The following is a 23,657-nucleotide window of genomic DNA, read 5'->3' on the forward strand; positions in this document are numbered from 1 at the left end:
AGCATTGGTGGCAAATTAGGCTTGACATATCTTTTCCAATCCTGGTTTCCGGAGGGGAAATATTTCTGCCAGTCGGACTTCCTTAAGAGCTTGATTATCGTTCCAACGATGAATATCTATCTACCTATTGATTTAATGAGCAAAAACAATTAAAAGTGATTTTAATGATTATCCTAAATATTATAAGTCTTAGGAAACAAGTAAAAAGTGCGCAAATAACACTTTAAAGTCTTAATTTATGTTGGAAAAGTGTTAGGAATCACGTTCATTGTATTAGTCATCTTTAATCTCACCTCTCAAGTTCGATTCTAAATTCGTATTTGGTCAAATTCATTAATCAAATCATACTTTTTTGAGTTCAAATCAATCATATCTATCGAGTCAACTTACTATATTTATACATAAATCAAAATAAGTCTCAACTAAACGCAAATAATTACGCCTCGAAAAGGTGTTAAAAAAAGAAAAAGAAAAAAGGAAAAAAAATAGCATTGGTTGCGCCTTGTTGAATCGACCGCGATTTGCTTGATGCGGCCAGAGAGAAGATTTGCTTGGACAATTAAAGGGAATAAATGAAGGGATGAATACGTAACCATCAACCTTTAAAAATACATTTCAAAATATGACAAACTCGTGAAATTCTTTCAAAAATCATGTGATATTAATTAAATATGTTAATGTCATATAATATATAGTCACAATTACGTACCAATCACAATCACAAAATGTCAGTCACAAATCACAAATTTTTTAAGTCACAACTTATTTCTCGATCATAAATTATAAAATCAATTGGTCACACTTATTTTTCAATCACAAATTATCAAATTAATTAGTCGCAACATATTTCACGATCACAAGTTATCAAATTAATTGATCACAATTTATTTCTCTAACACAAATTAAAAATTAATTTGTGAAGGTTCAGACACATAAGTTCATGGTGGAGAGTGAAGGGACTTTCAGGGGTGGGGGGACATGATAGACTTTCTAATTGGGTTGAGGAATTAATAGTAGAAGAGCTAGGATGCTATGGGGGTGTGATGTGGACTCTTTGGGGGCGTGAGAAAACAAGGTGCTCAAGTTGAATACTAATGTCGAGGTGAGGGAGGAGGAAAATTATGTGGGCATTGCAAGGAGCGTAGTGGTTGTCATGTCCAGACGGGTGGAGACGTCTCTATCTGTGTAATGTCTAGCCTTTCATGAAAGCATGCAATTTGCTCAATGGATTAACCTTTTGTTACAATTTTCGAATGTGATTCACTTGTGACTACATTCTATCATAATGAATGTAATTCTAAAGAATCATATGCCACTTTTAATGACATTGACTATTTAAATTTCTTGGTTGGAGGTTGTAAAAGAGGTTAAAGATTGTCCATGAAAGAACAATACGATACCTCTCAAAAGATTAGTTCATTTAATTAATTAATTAAACACGTCATTTGTATTGATCTTGGAATAGCATTGAATGAGGATTCTATTAAGGAATATTCTTTTTGTAAATAATGCAAAATGTCTATAATGATATTCATTTATTTCACATGAAGATGATCCATTTTGTATAAATTATATTTTATTAAAAATAAATCTCAGTGAAAATGGTTACGAATATCCCAATATACATATAGCATCACCTTCTATTAATTCCATTTTGGGGCCGAACCTCCAAGCTAAACAATTCCCGTTTTAAGTTAATTTTACTGATATTTTATTTAAATTATGGTTCTTATATATTTGTTTCAAATAGAACAGAGCAGAGCCTGTCCTCAAATTTCTCGTCCTCATTTGACCCATTCCTTTTCAAATATCGTGTTATATTTTGATTGGATTTGGCTCCCAAATTGCTCGGTATTTCTTCTACTTCACTTTTAAGACTGGTAAATCTCTTCTTTCGCTCCATTTCATAAATTTGTTGCAGTTCCATATATTTTTTTAATGCTAAAAAACTGATGAAAATTTTGATCAGATCCCTGTGATTGAATTCAATTCTATTCGGTTGATAATATCCAACAACGAAGACAATGATGGAGAAGGCGGATCCTGCACAGAAGCTGTACAACACAATGCGGCTCTGGGAATTCCCCGATCAGTATGTCGTGGAGCCCACGGATGGATCTTCCGGTTCCTTTTTGGCTATTAGTCGCATCGATGCCTCCATCAATCTTATTGGTTATCACCTCTTAATTCCTTTAATCTATATTGGTTTATGATATTTGTTTTCTTACCTGCCATAATTATCTTATTTCCTTATTGTTCAGATGAGATACCACATTGTAGCTCCCTTCGCGTTCCTAAAATTCGGACAATCTTTGGTGTGGTTGGCATGCTCAAGCTGTTAGCAGGTCAGTTAATCACTTTATAAAATATAAAAATACCAGGACTTTAAGTACCTGTGTATTCATCAGATATATATGTAGTGCCGGCATTAACTCATAGACCTATATAATTTTTAAACATGTGATTCATTGCTGTATATGTTCTTTTTTGGCGATAATTTGAACATGGAATCATATGATTGCTGTAGAGATGCTGTTAATCTGTTATCCTCATTTTATGCAACCTTGTGCTATGTTTAAATTTTCGATTTTAGTGTTGAGTGAAAGGTTACACCTAGAGGTTCTTTGTTATATGGAATCTTAAACTGGTCGCTCTTTTCCAATCCTCAAGTAATATGAGTAGTACTTGCAATTGTTTATTTCTAAGATTGTTTTCATAGTATATGTAGTTTGCGTTGTGCATCAAATATTGAGGTTTAAAATCCGTAAGATGTATCTTACTCAGGTTTTTCTTACGCTACTCTATAATATATCTTGGCTTGGTTTACATGGAGTGCCAGTTTATTTGCTCTGGGATCAAAACGTGTATTAGCTCTTTTGTCAGGAAATTCTTTAGAGAAAGACTCTATAATACTATATCTAACATATTTTTAACAATAAAAACACTGGGTACAAGATATTTAACTTTCTGCATCCAACTTATTCAAGGTTTGACAAACATGCTAGTGTTTATTCTCCAATGCCAGTAAGAAGAGTATGCAAGCTGGAGCCAATGTTTGAAAAGGTAAAGGCGTTGAGTGAGGTGTAAGCCTTGCTAGAATTTTAAGAAAATAAGCATAGTTTTACTGGAAAGGACGATTTTACTACTAGTATTAAAAATGAGAAAACATTTTTACAGGATAATATGAAGTTCAAAACTAGTGTAGTACATGCAACTTACTTTTTTACTAAGTGCTTTGACCATTTTTTGCTCTGAAACACTGATTTTATTTAATTTTTACACTGTGATATTAAAATTTTACTGGGTTGTTTGTCAAATGAACTCCAAGTTACAAAGAAAAGGAGCGGAAAGAGAAAAATAAAATAAAAATAACAATGGTACTGGCTATCTGACACTTTTGCATAGCGTTACTCCTTAAAGCAATTGCTCTTACAAGATTTTGTAGTTAGGCCACCCATAGTCAAGGTGAGGTGCCCAATGTGAGCTTTGAATTCTCTGACTACTAGTTTTAATTGTAGTGAGTATACATTGTATTGAAAGTGAAGAACTTGGAAATGCATATGAGACGTGATTGGAATTTTGATATGCTTATTAACTTATGTGTAAGACCTCGAATATGGTGTTAGATTGAACCAATACCTTAACAGGTTTCCAGATGTATTGAAATATATGGGGTTGTTTCGAACTTTTCTAACAACAAAAAAAATACGCAACTTCTAAATATTGTTGAATATCTGCAGAGTAAAAAAGAATGTTATAAGCATAGATTGTAGCCACCCTAGGTCAGTTAGGTGTTATTTAATCGCTCAGTTAATCGAAATTTAACTTGATGTTAGTATATCTTTCCTTTAGGATCATATTTATTACTTATAACGGAACGTGAATGTGTTGGATCTTATCTGGGACAACCTATCTTCAAAATCTCATCCATGAAGGTTTTTCCTTGTGATCAATCTATCAAAAATTCTTCTGAAGAACAGGTTTGTTTTTTCTTCTAATTTTCCCCTTTGAATTTGGATCACGTGTAACCGTTTATTTCTGATGCACTGTATTGTGTCTCATATATTGGCAGAAAAAAATGGAGACTGAGTTTTATCGCCTGCTAAATGTTGCAGAGAAAACTCCTGGTCTGTATTTCTCGTATAACGTGAATATAACTTTAAGGTAAATTGTTTCTCCAAATTTTAGTTGTCATTTGTTTGTTTATTTGTTTCTTCTTGTCGTGAGTGTTGTCAACGGAGGTATCTAATGAGAATTTAATCTATTAGAGTTGCCTCTTTTAGTGCATGAACCCTGCAGACTTGTAATAGACGATTGAGTTGTTTGTGGTTATTCCTCGCAAGTATTTTTAGGACACTGAAAGTTCTGATTCATCTTGGAAACAATGTGCTTGTTAGCATGAAATTATAATCCCATTAGTATTTAAAGGTCAAAGTCAAACATTAATTTAAATAAGGACCCGCAACTATTACCAACTTATTATCCACACACTTGATGAGACCCGCTACCACTTTTCATTATAATCCCATTATAATTTCTCTTGTTGCACTAAAAAACATTTGTACACCACTTCTATTACAATATTGAATATTGGCATGGTCAGTTCCATTAAAATTTATGGTTTTTCTTACAGTGTTCAACGGTTGCATGATCTGGGTGATGAATCAAAGTTGCTTCCGCTCTGGAGACAAGTATGCTTTCTTGATCTTATGTATTTTATTTCATAGAGCATGTCCAAAGTGTGTACAGTAGACACCATATTTGCTATACCTGATGTAGCTTTTATTGGCTGGTTGGCGAAGCTAAGAATATTTGTCCTAGAAATATGTTATTTTGATAGCTAAGTTTGTAGCTCAGACTCTATCATACATTCCATATTTGATGACTTTTTTCCCCCTGCAGGCAGACCCTCGATTTCTATGGAACAACTATATGATGGAAGTGCTCATAGATAATAAGGTTCTCAAATCATTGGAATGACACATTCTTTTTCTTCAGAGCTCCTACATATGAAACTTACTATATATAGTGTCTTATGTATGCAGCTTGACCCATACTTACTTCCTGTTGTTCAAGGGAGTATCCTTTCTCAGTTCTGAAACTATTGTGCTCCAAATTTAGCTGATTTACTTGCAGCTTATGCTGTTATGCTAAACAAAGTTAGATATCATAACTAACTGCATTTGAAGTTAAGCCTTAACTGGTCATCAGGTTTTCAGAACTTTCAAGCTGCCATTGGGAAAGACATACTCAACATTATGTTGATTGCACGAAGATGCACTAGAAGAAATGGTATTGAGAACCAGTGCCTCTTATAACTTGCTCGCCCTTCCCTCTTTCTGCGTGATTGCATACAAATTCTTTACCAACTATATAAAAATGAAAAGCCAAAGCTACAAGCTCCACTGAGTGCCATACAGTGGGCGAGGGTTGTTATTGCTACTCTCTCCGTTGCTGAGTCACTGGCATTTGAGCTGGGAATGAATTGGTTAATTTGAGGACTTGGACCTTGCTCGTCTTTGTTTGACCCCTTATCCACCACTTATTTAATTATTTTGCTAATTATTTCATTAATCACTTTAACACCTACACTTCATCACTTGACATGTTTTTAATGCTTTATCATGGAAATTGCTTTAGTCAAAATTATCCCACGTTGGTAACTGTGGAGGGATGTCAGAGTTCATTATGAATCATTCGAGCTACTTTGCCTATTTCTGTTTAGATTAGTACGGATGTGTAATAATATATTTGAATTGGTATAAGAGGTAATTATATGAAGTATCTTTCCATTTGGCTTATTCAATATATTCATTTATGTTTAGTTCCTGCCACATGCTTTTTATTGTCAGCCTACGTGTTAGCCAAGCCACACTTTTCAGAGTATCTAAAAGAGATATCCCACTTAGCATATATAAAAGAGATCTATCGGGGCTTCTGTTGGTTGAGTAACATGATTTGTTGCCAAATGGTTCCATGTTGAATGCTTGCTCACACACTCTTCTTAGATCTCAGGTTTAGCCAGGGGTGGACCCACAGTGGGTCCTAGTGGGTCACATGACCCACCAACTTCCAAAAATTGAAACTTTTTTTTTGTTTTTTGGGCCTTTAGCCGTCTTTGCCCTTTGCAGCAGAACACAGAAGAAGACTCACAGTGTCAGTGTCCACATTAAAAAATCAAAACCCATCCCTAGTTCCCTTCCCTTGGAAAATCAAGACCCATTCTAATCAATTTTGTCTTTCTTCTTCTTCTTCCTCCTCCTCTTCTTCTTTCGAATGTTGATGTTGATTGACGCTATTCCACCGATATAACCTACTATAAATGTGTTTAGTTGTGTGTATTGTGTATCTATCACGTGCAAAGAAAGTGAGAGAAACTGAGAGTGGAAAGAGAGGGTGAAGCCGTGAAGGAAGAAGGATGAGAGAGAGAGAGAGTGTGTGAGAGTGGTGTGGAGAGACTAGAAAGTCACGGATGCCACAGTGTGTTTGGAATGAGAAATTTTCATTTGGTCTTTGGGTGAATAAAATAATAAAGTATTAGATAGTCGTTCATTTCATTTCATAAAATTTTGTCTTTCATTTCTAAATTCAACAATGATGATCTAGAGTAATTGGATGGAAATGTTTTGGTTATCCATATATATCGGTGATATTTTTTTGGACATTTTGTTTTTATTTTTCAAGCATCCTATTAAACCATTCTATAGCATGTTTGCATATCAAATGTGTATTTTTTTTTTTTTTTTCACAACTTTTTTGCAATTTTGATTGTGCTAGGGATAGATCGATTGGACTACAAACCAAACTAATACGTAACAAACCGAGCTAACATGTAACAAAAAAATAAAATAAAATAAATTTACACACACATATTTACTTTAAGAAAAAAAAAAAAATTTGCCCTAAAAACCATTAAGTGAGCTGGGGAAGGGACTGGGCTACAATCCAGCCCCCTATATCTGCCCTTGGATTGTGCCCCACTAATTCGAAATTTCTGCGTCCGCCACTGGGTTTAGCTTAAATGTATTTTGTGCTTCCTAATTAATTACAATGCCACCAACTATGTTTAAGAGAATTGAGGATGAATTAATTGAGACCTCGAGGAGTATAAAAGGTGCTTTTGACATTTACATTTGATAAGATTGAATACTGTTCATATATGGTATTATTGTCTAGTTGGTCATATTGCTGTAACTTTTTGAAGGCACCCGGATGTGGAGAAGAGGAGCTGATTCTGATGGTTACGTTGCAAACTTCGTGGAAACTGAACAAATTGTACAATTGAATGGCCATACTGCATCATTTGTTCAGGTAGACCTCCATACGATATGTTTATTAATGTTTTATAATTTGTTGCATCAATCTCTCCTACCTAAAACACTGTTGTGAGATTCTAACCTGTTCTACAATAATGGGATGTTCCAAGATGCTTTGCTAAAGCCTTATTTATGGAGAACTATTTATTGCATTTGTAAGCAATAGCATAACATCCAACTGGATCTTCTGGTGTTGCAACTTTCATTTTTTCTTTACTGACGGAACCACCCTTGGTCAATAACAATATAATTAAGAAAAAGTTTATTTTTTTCTCAAAAGTAAAATAAATAAATAAAAACTAGAATGAGTCATGATGGGAAAATCCTAAGGGAATATTTTATCGGGAATATGACTTAGTTTGCTGTTGTTTGTATAAATAAGCAAATATGTTAAATAACGTTGTATAAAGTGTTTTCTCTTGAGAAGAGTTAGATTGTGGGCTCCTTAGCAATTGGAAAGAACACAGGGAATGCTTTTTATTTCAAATAAAACTTCTAACGTGGATTGAATCTTAGACAAAGATGATTTGCTTCAAGCACTTCCCCAGGAATAGTAAGCCTTGCAAACATAATCTTGGCCACAGTAGCATATCTTATTTAATTTTGATGACTATCTACATGGGTTAAGCGTTAATTACCTTATCAGTTATCACAACCTGATGCCGACTGATGGACTCGGTTTAGGTCGTGGTGTGGTATTCATTAAAATATCAAATTTATTGAATATTCAAATTTGGAATACACTGACATGGCACTATTTATTCTTGTCCTTTTCAGCTTTATGTGATAAAATGGTATTATATAGTACCGAAAGTTTTTAGAATGGAAAAAATAATATTTAAAAGTGGTTGAACCACAAGAAAAAGTACTCTATTGTTCATTGTTGATCTGTACATGTAGAACATTTGAACAATATAGATCAATAGGCACGTCTACATTGTTGGAAGAGTCCATCAAGAAAGGATGAACATTGAAGTTAGTTTTGCTGTTACCATGGCAGATCATATTGCTCCATGTTTTGAACCGAAGTACTTTATTATGGGTTGGGGGTGAAAAAGAAAAAGAAGGAAAAGGGCAGACCATGTGATGTACTGTTTTATTGCTGGATTTGTCAGAATTGGATCTTGATTTGGTTATTATGATTTAGTTTGATTTACCTACCAATTATTGCTATTGGTGCAAATTAATTATACAGGTCTATATACCTAAGTGGGTGAATTGATACAGTTGCTAATAATTATAGTCTAATCTTACAATTAATCAACGTCCATTCGCTTGAGTCAGGTCAAACCCAATTATCTTCAGCACTTTTTTCTTCAGAAAAAAAGAACTAAAAACTAGTCCCTGAAGAAACTTCTGGTGTAAAACATTGTTGACTCAAGTCTTTTCTACTTTTTCAGAAACCTTGTTGCCTTGCTTTTCTAATATTTTTCTTAGTTTCATAGCATTTACTCAAGTAAATAATTGGTTTTCCAAGTGCTCATTTTTTAAAGAGGTGTCTTTCATTTAATAACTTTAGCTGAGCATGAAAGATCGATCCCTTGTACGTGGAAACTCAGAGGAAATAAACTTCGTTCTTAGACTTGATTGGCTTACTGTTCTTTGGACCTTTTGTTAGTCCTCTAGATATTTTGGAGATCTATTACCCTGAATAGAAAGTGAAACTGAGAGAAAGATTAATGATCTTTAGAAGTGTCATTCAATTGTGGTAAATATTAACCTGTAATGGAACTGTTAGACATGAGAACTGGCTAATGTTTTCATATATTAGCTAACCATACCCTGACACTTCTGACTTGGCTATTTTCATGGTAGTAATTTTAGGACCCATAAATAAATAAATATTTTTTCTATAATATCTTAAATTAAAACATATTGTAAAGTTTTTAATTTCAAATGTCATCATTCCCATCCAATGTTACCGTCCATTTTCAGAACCATATTTGAGCACATATCCAATAATTACTTTTTTAACTACAGTTCTACCAGCTTTGCCAAGATAACCGACACATTGAAAATCATCTTCATTAAGATGAGCGATTTAGTAGGTCCTATATCTTGACTGCTGGATTTGTTTGTATTAAATGCTGGCAACCTTCTTATAGACAAAAGGGAACAAACATCAAAATATGTAATTGAAATATTGCTTACAACTTTTACTTGAAACATAATATAAGCGCATGTTAAAATTGTGCCTATTTGTAAATCATTTTTCAGAACATATCAACATATATAACAATTCGAGTTGTTATTTATTTATTCTTCTAGGTTCGAGGATCAATTCCATTACTTTGGGATCAGATTGTTGATCTGACATATAAGCCAAAGTTTGAAATCGTTAGACTTGAAGAAGCAGTGAGTAGCATAATTTTGTCTTTGAAATCTATACCAAAAATATCAGTTAATATGAATATACCTATACCTGTTTCCTGAATTCTTCCTTAATCTGACATTTCTGCAGTCACTAGTAGTTGACCGACACTTTTTGGACCTACGAAAGAAATATGGAAATGTTGTTGCAGTAGATCTCGTCAACAAGGTATAGAATTCTCTGACATATTGTAAACTTCAACAGATTTTTGCTGTTGTAGTTTCGCTAACGGCATTCTGGTGACAATCACCAGATAAAATCTTATGTGCAACTCCAATTTTTTTTTCCTGTCATCAGAGTTATCTTGATTGATTCCTGTAGAATGTATTTTTGGCTTTTCGTGAATTTAACAATAACATGGAAGATGTCATAATTTCTACTGATAAAAGATGATATAATAAGAAAAAACTTCGAGGAAATTGAATATGGATGCTAAATATAATATCTATCATCGATCATTTGAATGTTTCACATTGATACTTAGTATTTACATCAATTTTGGAGCGATCACTGATATTGGTATCAATGGTAATTAGGAATGCCCTCCCTGTCAGAGGGAAATTCTTCATTTCTCTCAAAGATAGATCTGCGAGACGCATCAGGGGAATGAGAAACAGGGTTTAAATTCTTAAATCATATTATCTTTGTTTTCCAGCTAAACTTGTGGTATTCCTAGCTGTATATGGATTATAACATAATAAGAGCATCAAAGACTAATGACAACATGATATTTGATTAGATTGCCAACTTTGAAAATCAAACTTAGAAATAAAAGAGAACTACCATAATGTAAAAGAGGCCCTCCACACAACTCCCTTTCCCTCCTAATGCTAGGAGCTTTGTCCTCTTGACATGATGTGTTAAGAGCATCTCCAATGCATTTCATGGATTGCAATCTAAATGGCATCCAAATAGAAAGGTGTATGATATACATGGCATTAATGTCTAATGAAAAGATGGCCTAGTTTAAATTTCATTTCCAATGAACTCCATCTCTAATTCAAATTTCAATTACTAATGTATATTTAATATGAGAGAGAGAGAGAGAGAGAGAGAGAGAGAGAGAGAGAGAGTAATTAACAAGAGTGAAAAAATCAGAAATGGAAGAGAGAGAGAAATATTAAATTATGGTGAGAAGAGACTATATTAGACAGTCCTCTTAACAATTTCTACCCTTTTTGTCACGTCAGCTAGATATAGTCTTGGACATGTTGCAGTGGAGAGGAACTTTTGTAAACATTGTCTATTTTAACTCATGTAGCGACCTTTTTAGTGCAATCCATATTAGCATTATCGATGCTATAAGAAAGGCTACAACAGAGATTTTCATGATTAAAAAGGTTATATCTCACCTAACTCTTCATTTCCTTTAGAAAGCAATGAAACTGCACCATTTCCTCTCTTACCATTACAATTATTGTCTACATCCAATTCAAGACGTCTGTAATAAAGAGAACTGTCATAAAGTAAATCACAATCAAAAGACGAATTTGTTCGTTTGGTTTAATTACAAAATATTCAGATAACCAAATAGGAGTAAGCGATTAGTTTATATTCAAACCCGCAGTTTGTCTTAGGCTGGTGAACAAATAGGAGTAAGCGATTAGTTTATATTCAAACCCGCAGTTTGTCTTAGGCTGGTGAAGGAACAGGAATGTCGAAGTGCGTATGTTTCTTTCTTGCGCTTTTGGGTTTATTAACACTTTCATCTTTTGGACTTTGTGAATCCTTATGCAATAATTATTCTTAGACTTCTTTTCTACTGTTTCCTCAACTTCATAACAGCATGGAGGTGAGGGGAGATTATGCGAAAAGTTTGGCAATACAATGCAACATGTTGCCAATAATGATGTGAGGTAGATTCTCTCTCAATCTTGTCATCTTTTACCATTAAATGCCCATGTAAATTTCCAAATTGATGCTAACCACTACAAAATTGTGCAGATATTTGCACTTTGATTTTCATAGGATATGTGGACATGTTCATTTTGAACGCCTTTCCATTCTTTATGATCAAATTGAGGATTTTCTCATTAAAAATAGGTAAAGTTTCTTTCTATAAGAGCAAGTAGTTTTATTATTCTGTGAAACTCTTGTTTCATTACTATTAGATATTTTTTATTTTGTTTATGCAACTACTTTTGTTGCGTATATTGAGGACTGATGCAGAGGAATAAATCTGATCACGGACATAATAACTGTAATGAGTTCTGAAACATTTATGAGGTGATTCTTGTTTAAGTTCTGGAGAAGGGTGAAAGTGCATGAGGTTCTCATGATTTTTTTTTTCTTTTTTTTTTTTTTTTTTTTTTTTGGGGGGGGGGGGGGGGGGGGGGACTGTTATGAATGCATTGGCATCTTCCTACTATTATTTGGATTGGAGTCCATGAAAAACAGTTGTAAGGAACAACTGGATGAGATAGAAAGCCTTACTGGTGGTACTTATCCTTGAAAAGGGAATTACGTTCTGGTCAAGTTTTAAAATGATCAGCCTGTTCTGCTAAAGGACCCATCCAATCAATACAGTAAAGCAAGTTAAGTAAAAACTTTCTTTACTGTGCTGGCTGATAGGGAGTAAAATTATGTTCTCAAATTCTTGAAATCTTCAGATGTAAATCGTACCAAGTACAACTGTTTTCCAATAAATTGTTCAATCATTGTTAGACATTTGCTCAAAGCTGTTATCTGGAAGCATTGATCAGTTTCTTTATGGATGTACTGTGAATCATAGGTACCTTTTGTTAAATGAGAAGGGTGAGAAAGTTGAGGGGCAACTAGGAGTTGTACGGACCAATTGCATTGACTGCCTAGACCGTACAAATGTCACACAGGTACTGTTTTTCTTAAATAATCTGCAGTTCAGGTAATACACTGAAAGTATTATTTTTTCGTGCAACTTAAATGCACATCTCTGTGCTACACTTGTTTCTGTATGACTCAAGTTAAAACAACATACTCCTTTGTCCTTATCTCTGGAGCTATCTTCTGTTATTTTCCCTACATGTGTCCTACAAATATGGATGGAAAGCTTAACAAGGATGAAATATACTGAAGGCTCCTGGGCAACCTTTTCGCATTCATTTTTGTATTTGGAAAAGAAACTGAACCATGCTCTATCCATTTTTCATTTCTCTTTTTTACTTTTATTTTTTATTTTTTATGAATGCGAGCTTTCCATCCATATTTGTAGGACACATGTAGGGAAAAAGGAAAAAAGAAAAAAAGGATCAGGTATGAGCCTGGTATGATGTTCTTTTATTTCCTGATGATATCAGATTCATCCAAGAAAAAATATATCAAATTTGATGTCTAAAAGAAGAAACCATCTTTATTAAAGGAAGGATATCTGTTATTCCTTTTTTTCTGTTAAGCAACTAAACTCATTCTAATTTCTTTTATTTTCTGTCTCATCAATTCAATCATGTTTTTTGAGAATTATTCTTGAAGTATTTTCTTATTTTACTACTAGAGTATAAGCGCTTGTCTATTCTGCCAAGACTGGCTGAGGAAGAGTTATGGGCATAAACCATAAAAATTTGTAGATGAGCCTGTGTTGTTTTTGGAAAATGCTGAAACATCCGTCTCTAATCTGATTGGCAACTTTTGAAGAGGTTGTGCAGGCTGACGGAGAGATAATTTTACGTAGTGTTGAATAATGTCTAATTTTAGAACTCTTCGAACTCTTCTTATTTTTAGCGCTCCTGTGCATGCAATCTCGAATTGCATGTAGAAAGTTGGATAAAATAAGGTAGAAATTGTGGCATAAGTAACGACAAGATACATATATGGCACAAACAAAAGGGCCAACTGGCCAATTATTTAAATGTTTATACGAGACCACCTTAGGAGGACATACTTTCTGCCTCTTGGCCTTAGTTTGCATAGTTAACTGTTGTCACTTCTTTGTTCTATGTCACCATGCATCAACCCTGGAAATGTCAGAATCCTTACAAGCCACTTTACTATCACTTAAAAAATCAGATCTTTAATTAGAACAGGATTATTCATCCTTTATTTGTCATATTATTGTGAACTCTCTTGTAGTTTTATGAGTCTTGTACAGATTCATGAGATAGAATATTATTTTATCTTTGAATTTAGTTTCCACTAGATTATACTAGGTTAACAGTATTTAATTAGATTCTTTGAGCATTGATTTGCTTTTGAAGTAAACTGGTTAAGACCGCATGGTTAACATACTTTATTTGTTTTTTAGTTGGAATGGTTTGGCCAGATGTATTTTTTACTTTATACATGTGATATGCTTTGCGAAAAGCTTAAACTTTAAGTTTTTCTATTAAAACTTAAGGTGAAACTATTAATGTTTGTTCCTTTTAATTTTCCTTTCTGAATATTTCAGAACAGTTTTTTCTGTGGATTTTGATTTCTGGCTTTCACACCGTTGTTCTTGATGTTGTCTGCTATGCCTGGTAGTAAGCTCATTATTTTATTTATGTGTTTCTCTGTATTTGTGTGGATATATAGACCCTGCAGAAATTTTGATCTAGTTATGTTCAATTAGAATTTCTCCCATTGTAGATATCATGATTCTGGCATCCATCTGATCTTATAGTATTTCTATTGGGACTTATAGTGATGATTTGAATGTCAAATATTTACTCGGAAAGAATTCTCAATCATATTTATTCTTTGTTCTGATGAAAGATCTATGGTTGCAGAGCATGATTGGTCGTAAAATGTTGGAATTTCAACTTCGAAGACTTGGTGTTTTTGATGCCGAGGAAAATATCAGCACACATCCTAATTTTGATGAAAGCTTCAAAGTTTGTCAGTATTGTTGCATACCTTGCTATAAATGTCATATTTTATGTTACTTCCATTTTCTTTGGTAGCAATCGACATTTTGTGACGTCACTGTAACTGTTTCCTAAAGAATTTGATTATGTGGATTCTTTATCACCTTATGCCTCTTTCATCTTTACACTGTTCGAAATTCCATTTCAGTGTGGGCTAACCATGGAGATGATGTAAGCATCCAGTATTCTGGTACTCCTGCTTTGAAAGGAGATTTTGTCAGGTACCCTATTTGCTAATATGGCTACTGCTCTATGTTCTGTTCTTTTTTATAATGGAAATTCAAAGTGATGATGTTTCTTATTTGCTTAAATCACCAACATTATTTAACTTATCGCACCTGCTGGTTTTATTTGTTAATATAGCAACTCTGCTATTTTCGATTCTTTTTTACAAAGGAAATTAAACGTGATAACGTTTCTTGTTTGCTTAATGAAAACACCAACATTATTTAACTTATCACAACTGCTGGCTTAATTGTGGATAAGTACTAACATTTTCTTGAAACCACTGCCAACTTATATACTGCAGCACAATTTTCTGATTTAGGGAACCTCCCTGAACGTAAATGGTGTAAATTCACTTTGTTTCCTCGATCTTATCCCTAGTACTTTGACTTCTTAAGCATTAATGGTTAGCTTGAGAAATAACAACATATGTTTGATGAGCCGTCACTTGAAGTATAAAACTTGAATTAGTTCTTTTTTTTTTTTTTAAATAAAAATCAAGGTAAGTTGCGTTCTATATTTTGTTACAAGTTGCTAACTGAAGCTACCCTGCCCCTACCTCTATCTCTGCCCCTTCCCTCCTCTTCTGATCTGCTTACTCTCTGCTGTTGTTAAATGCTGCTACAGGTACTGTTTAATTCAATCTCTTAATTTGCCACTTAACTTCTTTGGTATCCATCAGATTTCAATCTCGAAGACTTGTCCCTTATGATTTTGAAATTTTAGATTTTAAAAAATTCGTTTAGCCTATTAATTTTTGAAATTGCAACTCAGTTTGTAGTTTATTATGATTTATGAGACGAGAAGGACAAAAAATATCTTGTGGAATCTTAAGGAGTGAGTTTCTTTATTCATTTTAGTGTAAAAATAAGGTGGAGGGTTAGCTTGTTATGACTTCAAAATTGACTGCAATTTTATTTATTTATTTTGGCTGGTGGGGGACTTCTGAGCATGCATATTTTATAAACAAAATATATCTGAGGGATAATAATGGAACTTAGGTTACCGAACCTCCCCTGATTTCTCGGATTCAGGAACACTGAAGTACAGAATTCCTATGAATCTTATGCGATCAAATGTTGAAGCTCTGGTTATGTGTTTTACTATTAATTTCTTTACTTCTTTGTAGTTAAACTATCTATCTAATTGCCTACCTTAGTTTACAGCATTTAGGTTGTGGATTGAGCAGGCCTCAGCATGGAATATATGGGAACTCACCCTTAGTGCATAGTTGTGAGGATTCGTAGGAGATAACATTGCTTGCATATAAGATGTCAATCCAGTAGGAGAAAATACGATTGAATGAGGGAACATGAAATATAAACTTTGGTCTACAAGCAAGGAAAAGAATAGAAATGTAGTAGAATATTCATTGAACTCAGTGTGGAAAGGGGTTGGAGATATGATGATGATTTTAGTTAGACTTCTTTTAGAGAAGAGTCGGATAGTATGCTCCGAGATGAATGAAATGAACAGAAGATCAATTAAGAAGGAGAGAAAGGAAGGAGAAGGAAGATAGAATTAAGAGGGAGATTGTAATTGTATTCAATAATAAAGGTGTGTCTATTACAATCAAAGAACCTCTTTATATAGAGCCTAAATTAGGATTAATAAGGGAAACTAGGGTTTCCTCTATAAAAGAAACAAAATCAATTGTCTTACAACCGCAATAAAAGGCAATAATAGAGAATAAGGAAAATATTATTAAATCCTAATTGATTTGATTTCTTCTACTCTAGAATATACTTGATTTGATTTCCTCTGCTCTAGAATATACTTTAAATTTTGCATCAATGCTCCACAAATAGAACTAGACAAGGCAACAAAACGATGATTTTTGGCAGATATGGATGCGTTGACTTAGGGAATACCGTGTCAGAATATGATCACTGTTGGGGGCATTTGAACAGTCATTTGGGGAAACATAATTCAGGTTACAAAAAGTACTTAGAAATTTTGACTTTAGGGATCAAAATGAAGATGTAATTTGTGGTTTGTTATTAATAAATATGTGCTTCAAGAAGAGCCCTGGTCATATTACTTCTAGAAATGAACAGAAGTTTAATTTGACTAGATTTCATCCTTACTAGGAAGGTGGATAGGTCTATGTGCAAGGAGTTTAGGGTAATTCTTAATTAGAGCTTAAATACGAAATAAAGGTTGCTGGTGCTTGTCATTAATAAATGGGAAAAAAGGCAGTAAACATGCTGGGAGAAAACAAGTGAAATTTAAGGATAGAGTTGTTGGAGGAAGGAAAATGGGATGGAGACAGAGATAGGGGCGTGATGTGTGAGATGACTAGTTGCCAAACAAAGAGGAGGAGGTAGGAGTATCTCCAGGTAGAAAACTACCTAATAATAAAACATGGTGGTGGAACGAGAAGTTCCATATGGACAAAGTAACTATAGAAACTAAACAAAATCCGGAAAAAAAAATGTAGAGGCTGCTTTTCAAATTTCTTTAGCCATCTTGAGGAACATGTACCTCTTCCCAATTTCTGGCGTAATTGAGTGAATCAAGCATTACATAGTCATAGAATTCTCCACATCCCAGGTGTTAAAATTGGGATCATTCAACTTTGGAGGAGGATCTGGGAGGTATGCTAATTCCCCCCTACCTTTAACTGTTAACATGGCTTATTGGGACCATTCAAGATAATTAGTTCCGTTTAGCTTCGTTCAGTAAGATGGAGATTCGAATGTCAGATTCAGATGTTGAAAGTTGTTTTGGGGTTGAAGAAGATGCCTCTATAATCTCAGAAATTTCTTAAGACAATAGGTTTGATGAAGGCCTTAGTAAAAACAACTACAAAGGCTGAATGGTCCTAGCAATAAAGTCCAGGATAAGAGGCATAAGGTTCGGGTTACTAAACATGTTCTAACACGGTAACGCCAAGTTCAACTACTTAGTTGAAAAGCTTATAAATTTATTTACTTAAGCCCCGTTTGGTTCCCATTATTTACTCGTTAAAATGAAAAATATGATCGTTATCTATCACATCAAGCCACCATATTTGACTTTCTATCTCTTGTGTGGGGCTCGTAACGATTATATTTTTCATTCTCATTTTTACATTAATGTGTACCAAACGGGGCCTTAATATGTCTTCAACAATTTTCCTTCTACAACATGTAGGATATTAAAAGATACCTATATATTTGTCCATCCATTATTCTTCCTTGTTGAAGACAATAGGTTATAAGTATGTTATGAATCAGAGCACGCAAGGGTCCTGAGTTCAAGTGTCGCTGCTACCTATTTAGTGAAATTGTGTATGAATTAGGCTTCGATGGAAATAAAATGAACTTCGCCTACATGTGAACATGCTGAAGGTGAGACTTAAATAATATACGTGTGATTCTCTCTAATAGCTTAAGCTTTTAAACCAAGTGGTTTAACGTTCCATATTTTCTGAATTATGCTTTCTCTGTCAAACATTAATTTCCCTGATTACAATATAAGATCTATTTTTATGCAATGTTTTAATTTTTATATTTGTTTCTGGTTTGAAATTTGTTTGCTTCAATAACAGGTATGGCAAGAGGACTATCCAAGGAGTTCTAAACGATGGCTGGAATGCTCTCATGCGCTACTACTTAAACAACTTCCGTGATGGTACAAAGCAGGTATGCTCAACTTTTTCTATATATAGGGTTTTACATAATAGAAGATTCCATAATTTCCATTAAGTTGCATCAAATTCTTCTGTCATCTGCCAGTTTGGTGATAACTCTAACTGGCATGCATCAGGGTTGTTTGTTCCGATGTATCTCTTATTTGCTGTGATCCTATCTGAGTATGTGTGAGAAAACTCATATCTGAGTATTCGATAACTCGTGTCTTCTTGATTTCTGCATCACATTTTGTCAAATATGCATTTTCATAACATTTGGCTTGACATTTAGAATCAGTTACACTCGATCCAAAATGCATACACTTAATCATACTACATCTTCATTCTTCTATTACTTTTGCATCCTATTGAAATGCTGACATTTTTCTCTTCATCCTTTTACCTGAAGGATGCAATTGATCTAATGCAAGGACATTACATTCTTTCTGTCTCCCGAAGTATGACTCCTACGTCACAAGCAGGAGGCATTGAGGCGATAGCTGTGAGTAAAATCTTATTGCGAATATCTTATTGAGTTGTACACTATCCTAATTTGACTGTTATTTAGTATTGAATGGTTCATATAAATAAACATTAATTCCATTACGATTTAAAATGAATTAATAGATGGTCAAATGAATTTCTTTCTACTTTCGTGGAGTGAAGCTTTTGATCTTATTTAGAGCTTACTCTGCCAGGTTCAAGTTTGGAAATGAGAAAGTTACACATACTAGTAAACTCTGAAGTAAGAAGGATTTTTGCATACCAAATCAGCTAGGTGTAATTGGTACTTAGGTATAGTATAGTGATGATAACTTTCTCTGTCTCCCTTTGTGCAAGATATGTTTACATAATTCGTCAGCACACTAGAAAAAAGTCACCTTTATTGACCAAATTGTAAGTATTGCTGCTTAACAAGATTGTCTTACATATTACAGAGATTCAAGAAGAAATTTAATTGAATGAACACGGCTAGATTGAAATTTGACTTGTAGCTGCTATTGATTTTTGAAGGTCATATCATGGACAAGAGTCCGTGTGATTTGACGTCTGCGAAGTTGCTCCAATTATATTAACAAATAAGTCATGGCCACTCTTATAACGTTATAAGATAGGATAGACTGTAATGCAACTGGAGTCTTAAAGCTCTTTGAACTGCGTCACTACTACACTGCTGAACTTATTAGAGCCAGCAGCCATTATAATGTATGGATTATTGAACTACATCAAATGAAAGCTTAGGCTGTTAGTGAAGGGATGAACTAATTTATTCAATTTTTTCAACAATTAGGAACAGAGATTAAATCCAAGGTGACTGACTAATAATTTGATCTTCTGATGCACTTTGATTTGCATTTTAGCATCATTTCATGCTGCAGACCACTAGAATAATGCAAAAAAAATTTACTCTTAGTCTGCCTGTATTTTTAGCTATTTCTTACCGTAGTTAATGTTACCATGGCTGTGGGAAGCTGTCTCTGTATAAGGTGTGTGTCTTTTTATTTGCTTCTTTATTTGCTTGGTCATCCAGGTTTATAGTATCTCAAGTCCGACTCCTGTGCTCTTTCATCCTTTTTTTTCTTTTTTAGTCTTCATTTTTCCTCAAGGAAGAATAGAAGTTGATAAAATTGAAGTTTTTTCTGTTTTATAGGGAATAGATTATCCATATTGTTTTTCACTTGACCGTTGTCTTATACTCTTACATTTTCCTTTTGCAGTCCTTTCCACTGGCTTTGTTACTTATTCTGACTGGGTTCTTCCTTGCAACAATATCTTTAGGGCGAGGTGAGATGGCACTCGTGATAGTAGTTTCTTATAATGTTCATTCGGTACTTACAGTTTGTTGTACCTGCTTGCGCCGTTAATTCCCTTTCTTGGTTTTAATTTAACCAATGTACTGATTGTTTGAAGCTATCTTGGGGGTTCCGGACCAGTTGGCCCTTCCAAAGTTGAGAACTAAGAGATAATCATCCTTGGGAATAATATTCCAAATTATATAAGACAATAAGCATAGTCAATATCATACTTTGAACTGAACTAAGCCAGATATAGTTCAGGAAATTTGGCATCTATCTCAAATGGAAAATAAACAACCCACAGATGCACAAGGGATGCACTTATACTCTCAGCTTGTAGAGTTTGCCAATTTTTAAGTGCCTAATGAAGATTCAATTGCCCAAAAAGTCGCAAATATGTGGGAAGCCTCAATCGACTGTATATAAATGTGATGAAATGGGATGCTTGCCCTTAGTTTCTGGAAATTAGAGCTGTACTTTCTTGCTAAACTGCTCGTGGTTTTTTTCCCCCATGTGCTTCCGCTTCGTACCCTGGTGATAACACACTACATATTCATATTGGAAAGTTCTCTTTTAATTCAAATATTTTAGCCGTCACCTCCATTTGTGGGGTGAGCAGGGTGGATCATATATAATGTATATTAGTAGGCTCACTCTACTGGAAGTCATAGAAAGCAATTAAGTTAAAAATTCTGTCCACGTAACTAACTTGGCGAAATATAATCTTCTCAGCCTTTGTTTTCACCACTTGGCCAAACAACGCACCCAAAAAAAGTGGCCACTATTTGCAGTTCTCTCTTTGTTCATGCACCATTATTTTGGAGTGACATCATTGTTTATGATACAAGAATTTCGTAAAGCTTTGTGAAAGCATAAATGAAATTTTCTGATGCATACATCAATGCAATTTCTCAGTGTTTGATTGTTCAAAAATTTGATTCCTTTGAATTATATATTGTGGTTTTACTTTGCGTCAGGATATCATTCATGCCAAAGAAATTATATATAGCCTTAATGATGCGACAAAAAAATTTCTGACACTAGAACTGGGGGAATGGGTAAATTGTAAAAGCTTCTCCAACATTGTTACAATGACTATGATCAAGGATTTGAAGCTTGCTTCCCAAACCCTAGCCGTGTTACCAGTCCCTGGGGCCATTTTAAATTTGCATCAACATTATTTAAATTCTGAGACATTCATAAGCTTCGTTTTTTACCCGTTTATACTGATTCGTGCCACTTGTTTTTCATGTATTCATGTACAGTTCGGAATGACCTCTGGAATTTATTATTTTCAATCATGTGGGCAAGCATGAGCTTGGCTATAGCGGCATTTGTAAAGGCCAATGGTCGGGTTTTCTGTAATCGTCCTCGCCTGCACCAACCTCGCCGTTGATCTGAATTCAAGGTTTTAGTCTGTTTCTACTTCACTATGCTGCTTAACAACCCCATTTGTTGATTACATTATTCCAATCTTTATATTTTTCCCATGTGAATTGTTATGTCCCAATTTTTTGTTTATTGTAGTATATATATCACACGCTGGACTGATGTAGGTACATTTCATTGTCTTACTGAACTTCACGTCAAGAAATTCATGTTTGGCAATTATTGTAATCTAAAAGTAACCATCAATTATTGTAATTTCGATTCTCCTTGCTGAATTATTCACTTGCAACGAATCTCAAGCATCTAATAATCTTAAAAATAATATTGTGTTTGCTATTAGACACCTCAAGTCATCTTCTACATTAAAATAATACCTAGTTCCATACCTCTGTGAACTTGGAATGTTTATCTGAAATTTGCATATGGAGGCCAAAAAAGGTGAAACTCAATTCTGTAGGTGACTGTCAGCCCTGTGAGATTCACCGGAGACGATGTCACATAACCTTGAACAAACAGAAAATCTTCTGTGCCACCCACAACGGGATGATCAGAAGGCTTTATGTTGTGTGTGCCTCCAACTACTGAGATGGATCCTTTGTGGCGTTTCACATTCAAAGTTATCTTAGCAATGGAAATGCTCTGAAGCCCATCCAGTCCAGAAGTGACGGAGGTTCCTTCTGCTGTTCCAACAACCTTAGAATTCAAATTTGGTGTAAGAGTCAAGGGATCTTGGAATGCAAACAGGGTGCCGAAAGGCGTGGTGGTTTGGCTTATTCCTGGCCCGGCCACACCATTCACTATGATAAAGCCAGTTTTGTTTATGGTTTCGTGTTGAAATAGTGAAAAGTGAAGGGATTTGAGTCCATTGGTATGGTGATGTGAAGTGGAAATAGCCTTGTAAGAGAGAACCAGAAGAATAAAACTCAAGTAGAGCTGTGAGAGAGCCATGGTTGATTAAGAAAAAGCTTGGATGAGAACTTTGAGAGAATAAATTTTGATTTATATAGAGGAAATGATGTGAACGATGCGTGCAGGTGACCAGTGCCGGAAGATTGGGGTTAACGAGTTAAACATATTTTCGTGAATGGCGGGAGGACTTTTAGGTGAAACTTACACATCATAAAAAGATTAGTCCTGGAAGAGATGGAAAAAGTTAAAAACGAAAGCAATTATGTGGACTTCCTTGTCCTCTACTACTTTTCATCACTCTCTTTCATTCAAATGTACCCACCTAGTCATTTGTTTGTTTCTTGGAAGACTTTGACAGAGCTCTATATTATATTGGACTATGACTCTGTCAAAGATTTAGTAGGATTTTAAATAGATGGTGCGCGTTAGAGTGGAGAGATGAGGATAATGATACTTTAGCCTGTCAAAGGTAAGTGTTGTCTTTCAATAAGATTGGCCAATAAAAAATAAAAATTACAATTCAGACCTGATCTTGATTCAATACGTAGAATGCGACCTGATTCAATTAATTGAATGAGACCGAAGGTATGTTTTGTGAATGAAATTTCATTAAGAATGTCTCGAGAATATTTCTATTTACTAAGAAAGTTTGGTCAACAATCTTGAAAAAATATGTATCAGCTTTTAATCTTCTAGTATTCGTGCTTGCTGAATAATTTATCAACATCAACCCAAAATATAAGAATTCCATCGTCAAGTCTTTAAATCTCAAAGAAAGCAATAAAAAATATTTTCTCAATTAATTACATATACCATTGCCTCAACGATTCTATCCAGCAAAATTGACCACATTTCCTTCCATTACCTGATACGATAACTAGTTAGGATGGTACAAAAATATATTCTAAAACCTTATCAAGTTTCAACTTTCCAGTATCAATAAATGGAATGTACAATTGTATTAACGGCGGATAATCTTCGATTGAGGGGATTTTATATTACAGATTGGTGTCATATGAGTAGAAAGGATGGGAAAACGATTGACCATTTGTTCCTGCATTGTGATGACGCTCGTTTGCTGTGAAATAATATTCCGCCTTCTCAACATATGAATTGGGTGATGCCACGGCGTATGGAAGATGTGTTGAAGGCATGGAGGAGAAAGTTTCGTGACAATGACAGTAAACTTGTTTGTGACCTTATTTCAGGCTGCATTGTTTG

At 34.4% G+C, this 23,657-nt stretch overlaps 2 protein-coding genes across 5 annotated transcripts; one reads left to right on the forward strand and one right to left on the reverse strand.

Moving 5' to 3' along the window:
- The first annotated feature begins 1,732 nt into the window (after positions 1-1,732).
- On the forward strand, positions 1,733-21,791 carry LOC111376312 (phosphoinositide phosphatase SAC6). 4 transcript variants are annotated; one of them, XM_022999262.1, is made up of 21 exons: positions 1,733-1,851; positions 1,970-2,172; positions 2,262-2,345; positions 3,853-3,980; positions 4,073-4,164; positions 4,634-4,691; positions 4,903-4,959; positions 5,046-5,079; positions 5,212-5,292; positions 7,205-7,311; positions 9,585-9,671; positions 9,778-9,855; positions 11,473-11,543; positions 11,632-11,730; positions 12,419-12,518; positions 14,367-14,475; positions 14,653-14,725; positions 18,262-18,355; positions 18,752-18,844; positions 20,061-20,127; positions 21,404-21,534. In XM_022999262.1, the coding sequence occupies exons 2-21, from the start codon at positions 2,025-2,027 to the stop codon at positions 21,532-21,534; spliced, it is 1,791 nt and encodes a 596-aa protein (XP_022855030.1). In that variant the 5' UTR covers positions 1,733-1,851; positions 1,970-2,024. The 4 variants fall into 4 exon arrangements, with proteins under 4 accessions (XP_022855030.1, XP_022855029.1, XP_022855031.1 ...); XM_022999261.1 differs by having other exon boundaries at positions 1,738-1,880; XM_022999263.1 differs by lacking the exon at positions 1,733-1,851 and adding an exon at positions 21,666-21,791 and having other exon boundaries at positions 2,025-2,172; positions 21,404-21,546.
- On the reverse strand, positions 21,774-22,575 carry LOC111376314 (dirigent protein 19-like). Its single transcript, XM_022999264.1, has one exon. The coding sequence runs from the start codon at positions 22,473-22,475 to the stop codon at positions 21,933-21,935; it is 543 nt and encodes a 180-aa protein (XP_022855032.1). The 5' UTR covers positions 22,476-22,575; the 3' UTR covers positions 21,774-21,932.
- Between the last annotated feature and the right edge of the window lie 1,082 nt (positions 22,576-23,657).

This window comes from Olea europaea, unplaced genomic scaffold (assembly GCF_002742605.1).
Source record: "Olea europaea var. sylvestris unplaced genomic scaffold, O_europaea_v1 scaffold1486, whole genome shotgun sequence".
Taxonomy (NCBI): domain Eukaryota; kingdom Viridiplantae; phylum Streptophyta; class Magnoliopsida; order Lamiales; family Oleaceae; genus Olea; species Olea europaea.

Bases quoted from the DNA above. Each gene is read 5' to 3' on its own strand.
- LOC111376312 (XM_022999262.1), top strand. From the start codon at position 2,025: ATGATGGAGAAGGCGGATCCTGCACAGAAGCTGTACAACACAATGCGG. The intron at 2,173-2,261 runs GTTATCACCTCT...CTTATTGTTCAG, and splicing joins TGCCTCCATCAATCTTATTG to ATGAGATACCACATTGTAGC. The intron at 9,856-11,472 runs GTATAGAATTCT...ACTTCATAACAG, and splicing joins CAGTAGATCTCGTCAACAAG to CATGGAGGTGAGGGGAGATT.
- LOC111376314 (XM_022999264.1), bottom strand. From the start codon at position 22,475: ATGGCTCTCTCACAGCTCTACTTGAGTTTTATTCTTCTGGTTCTCTCT.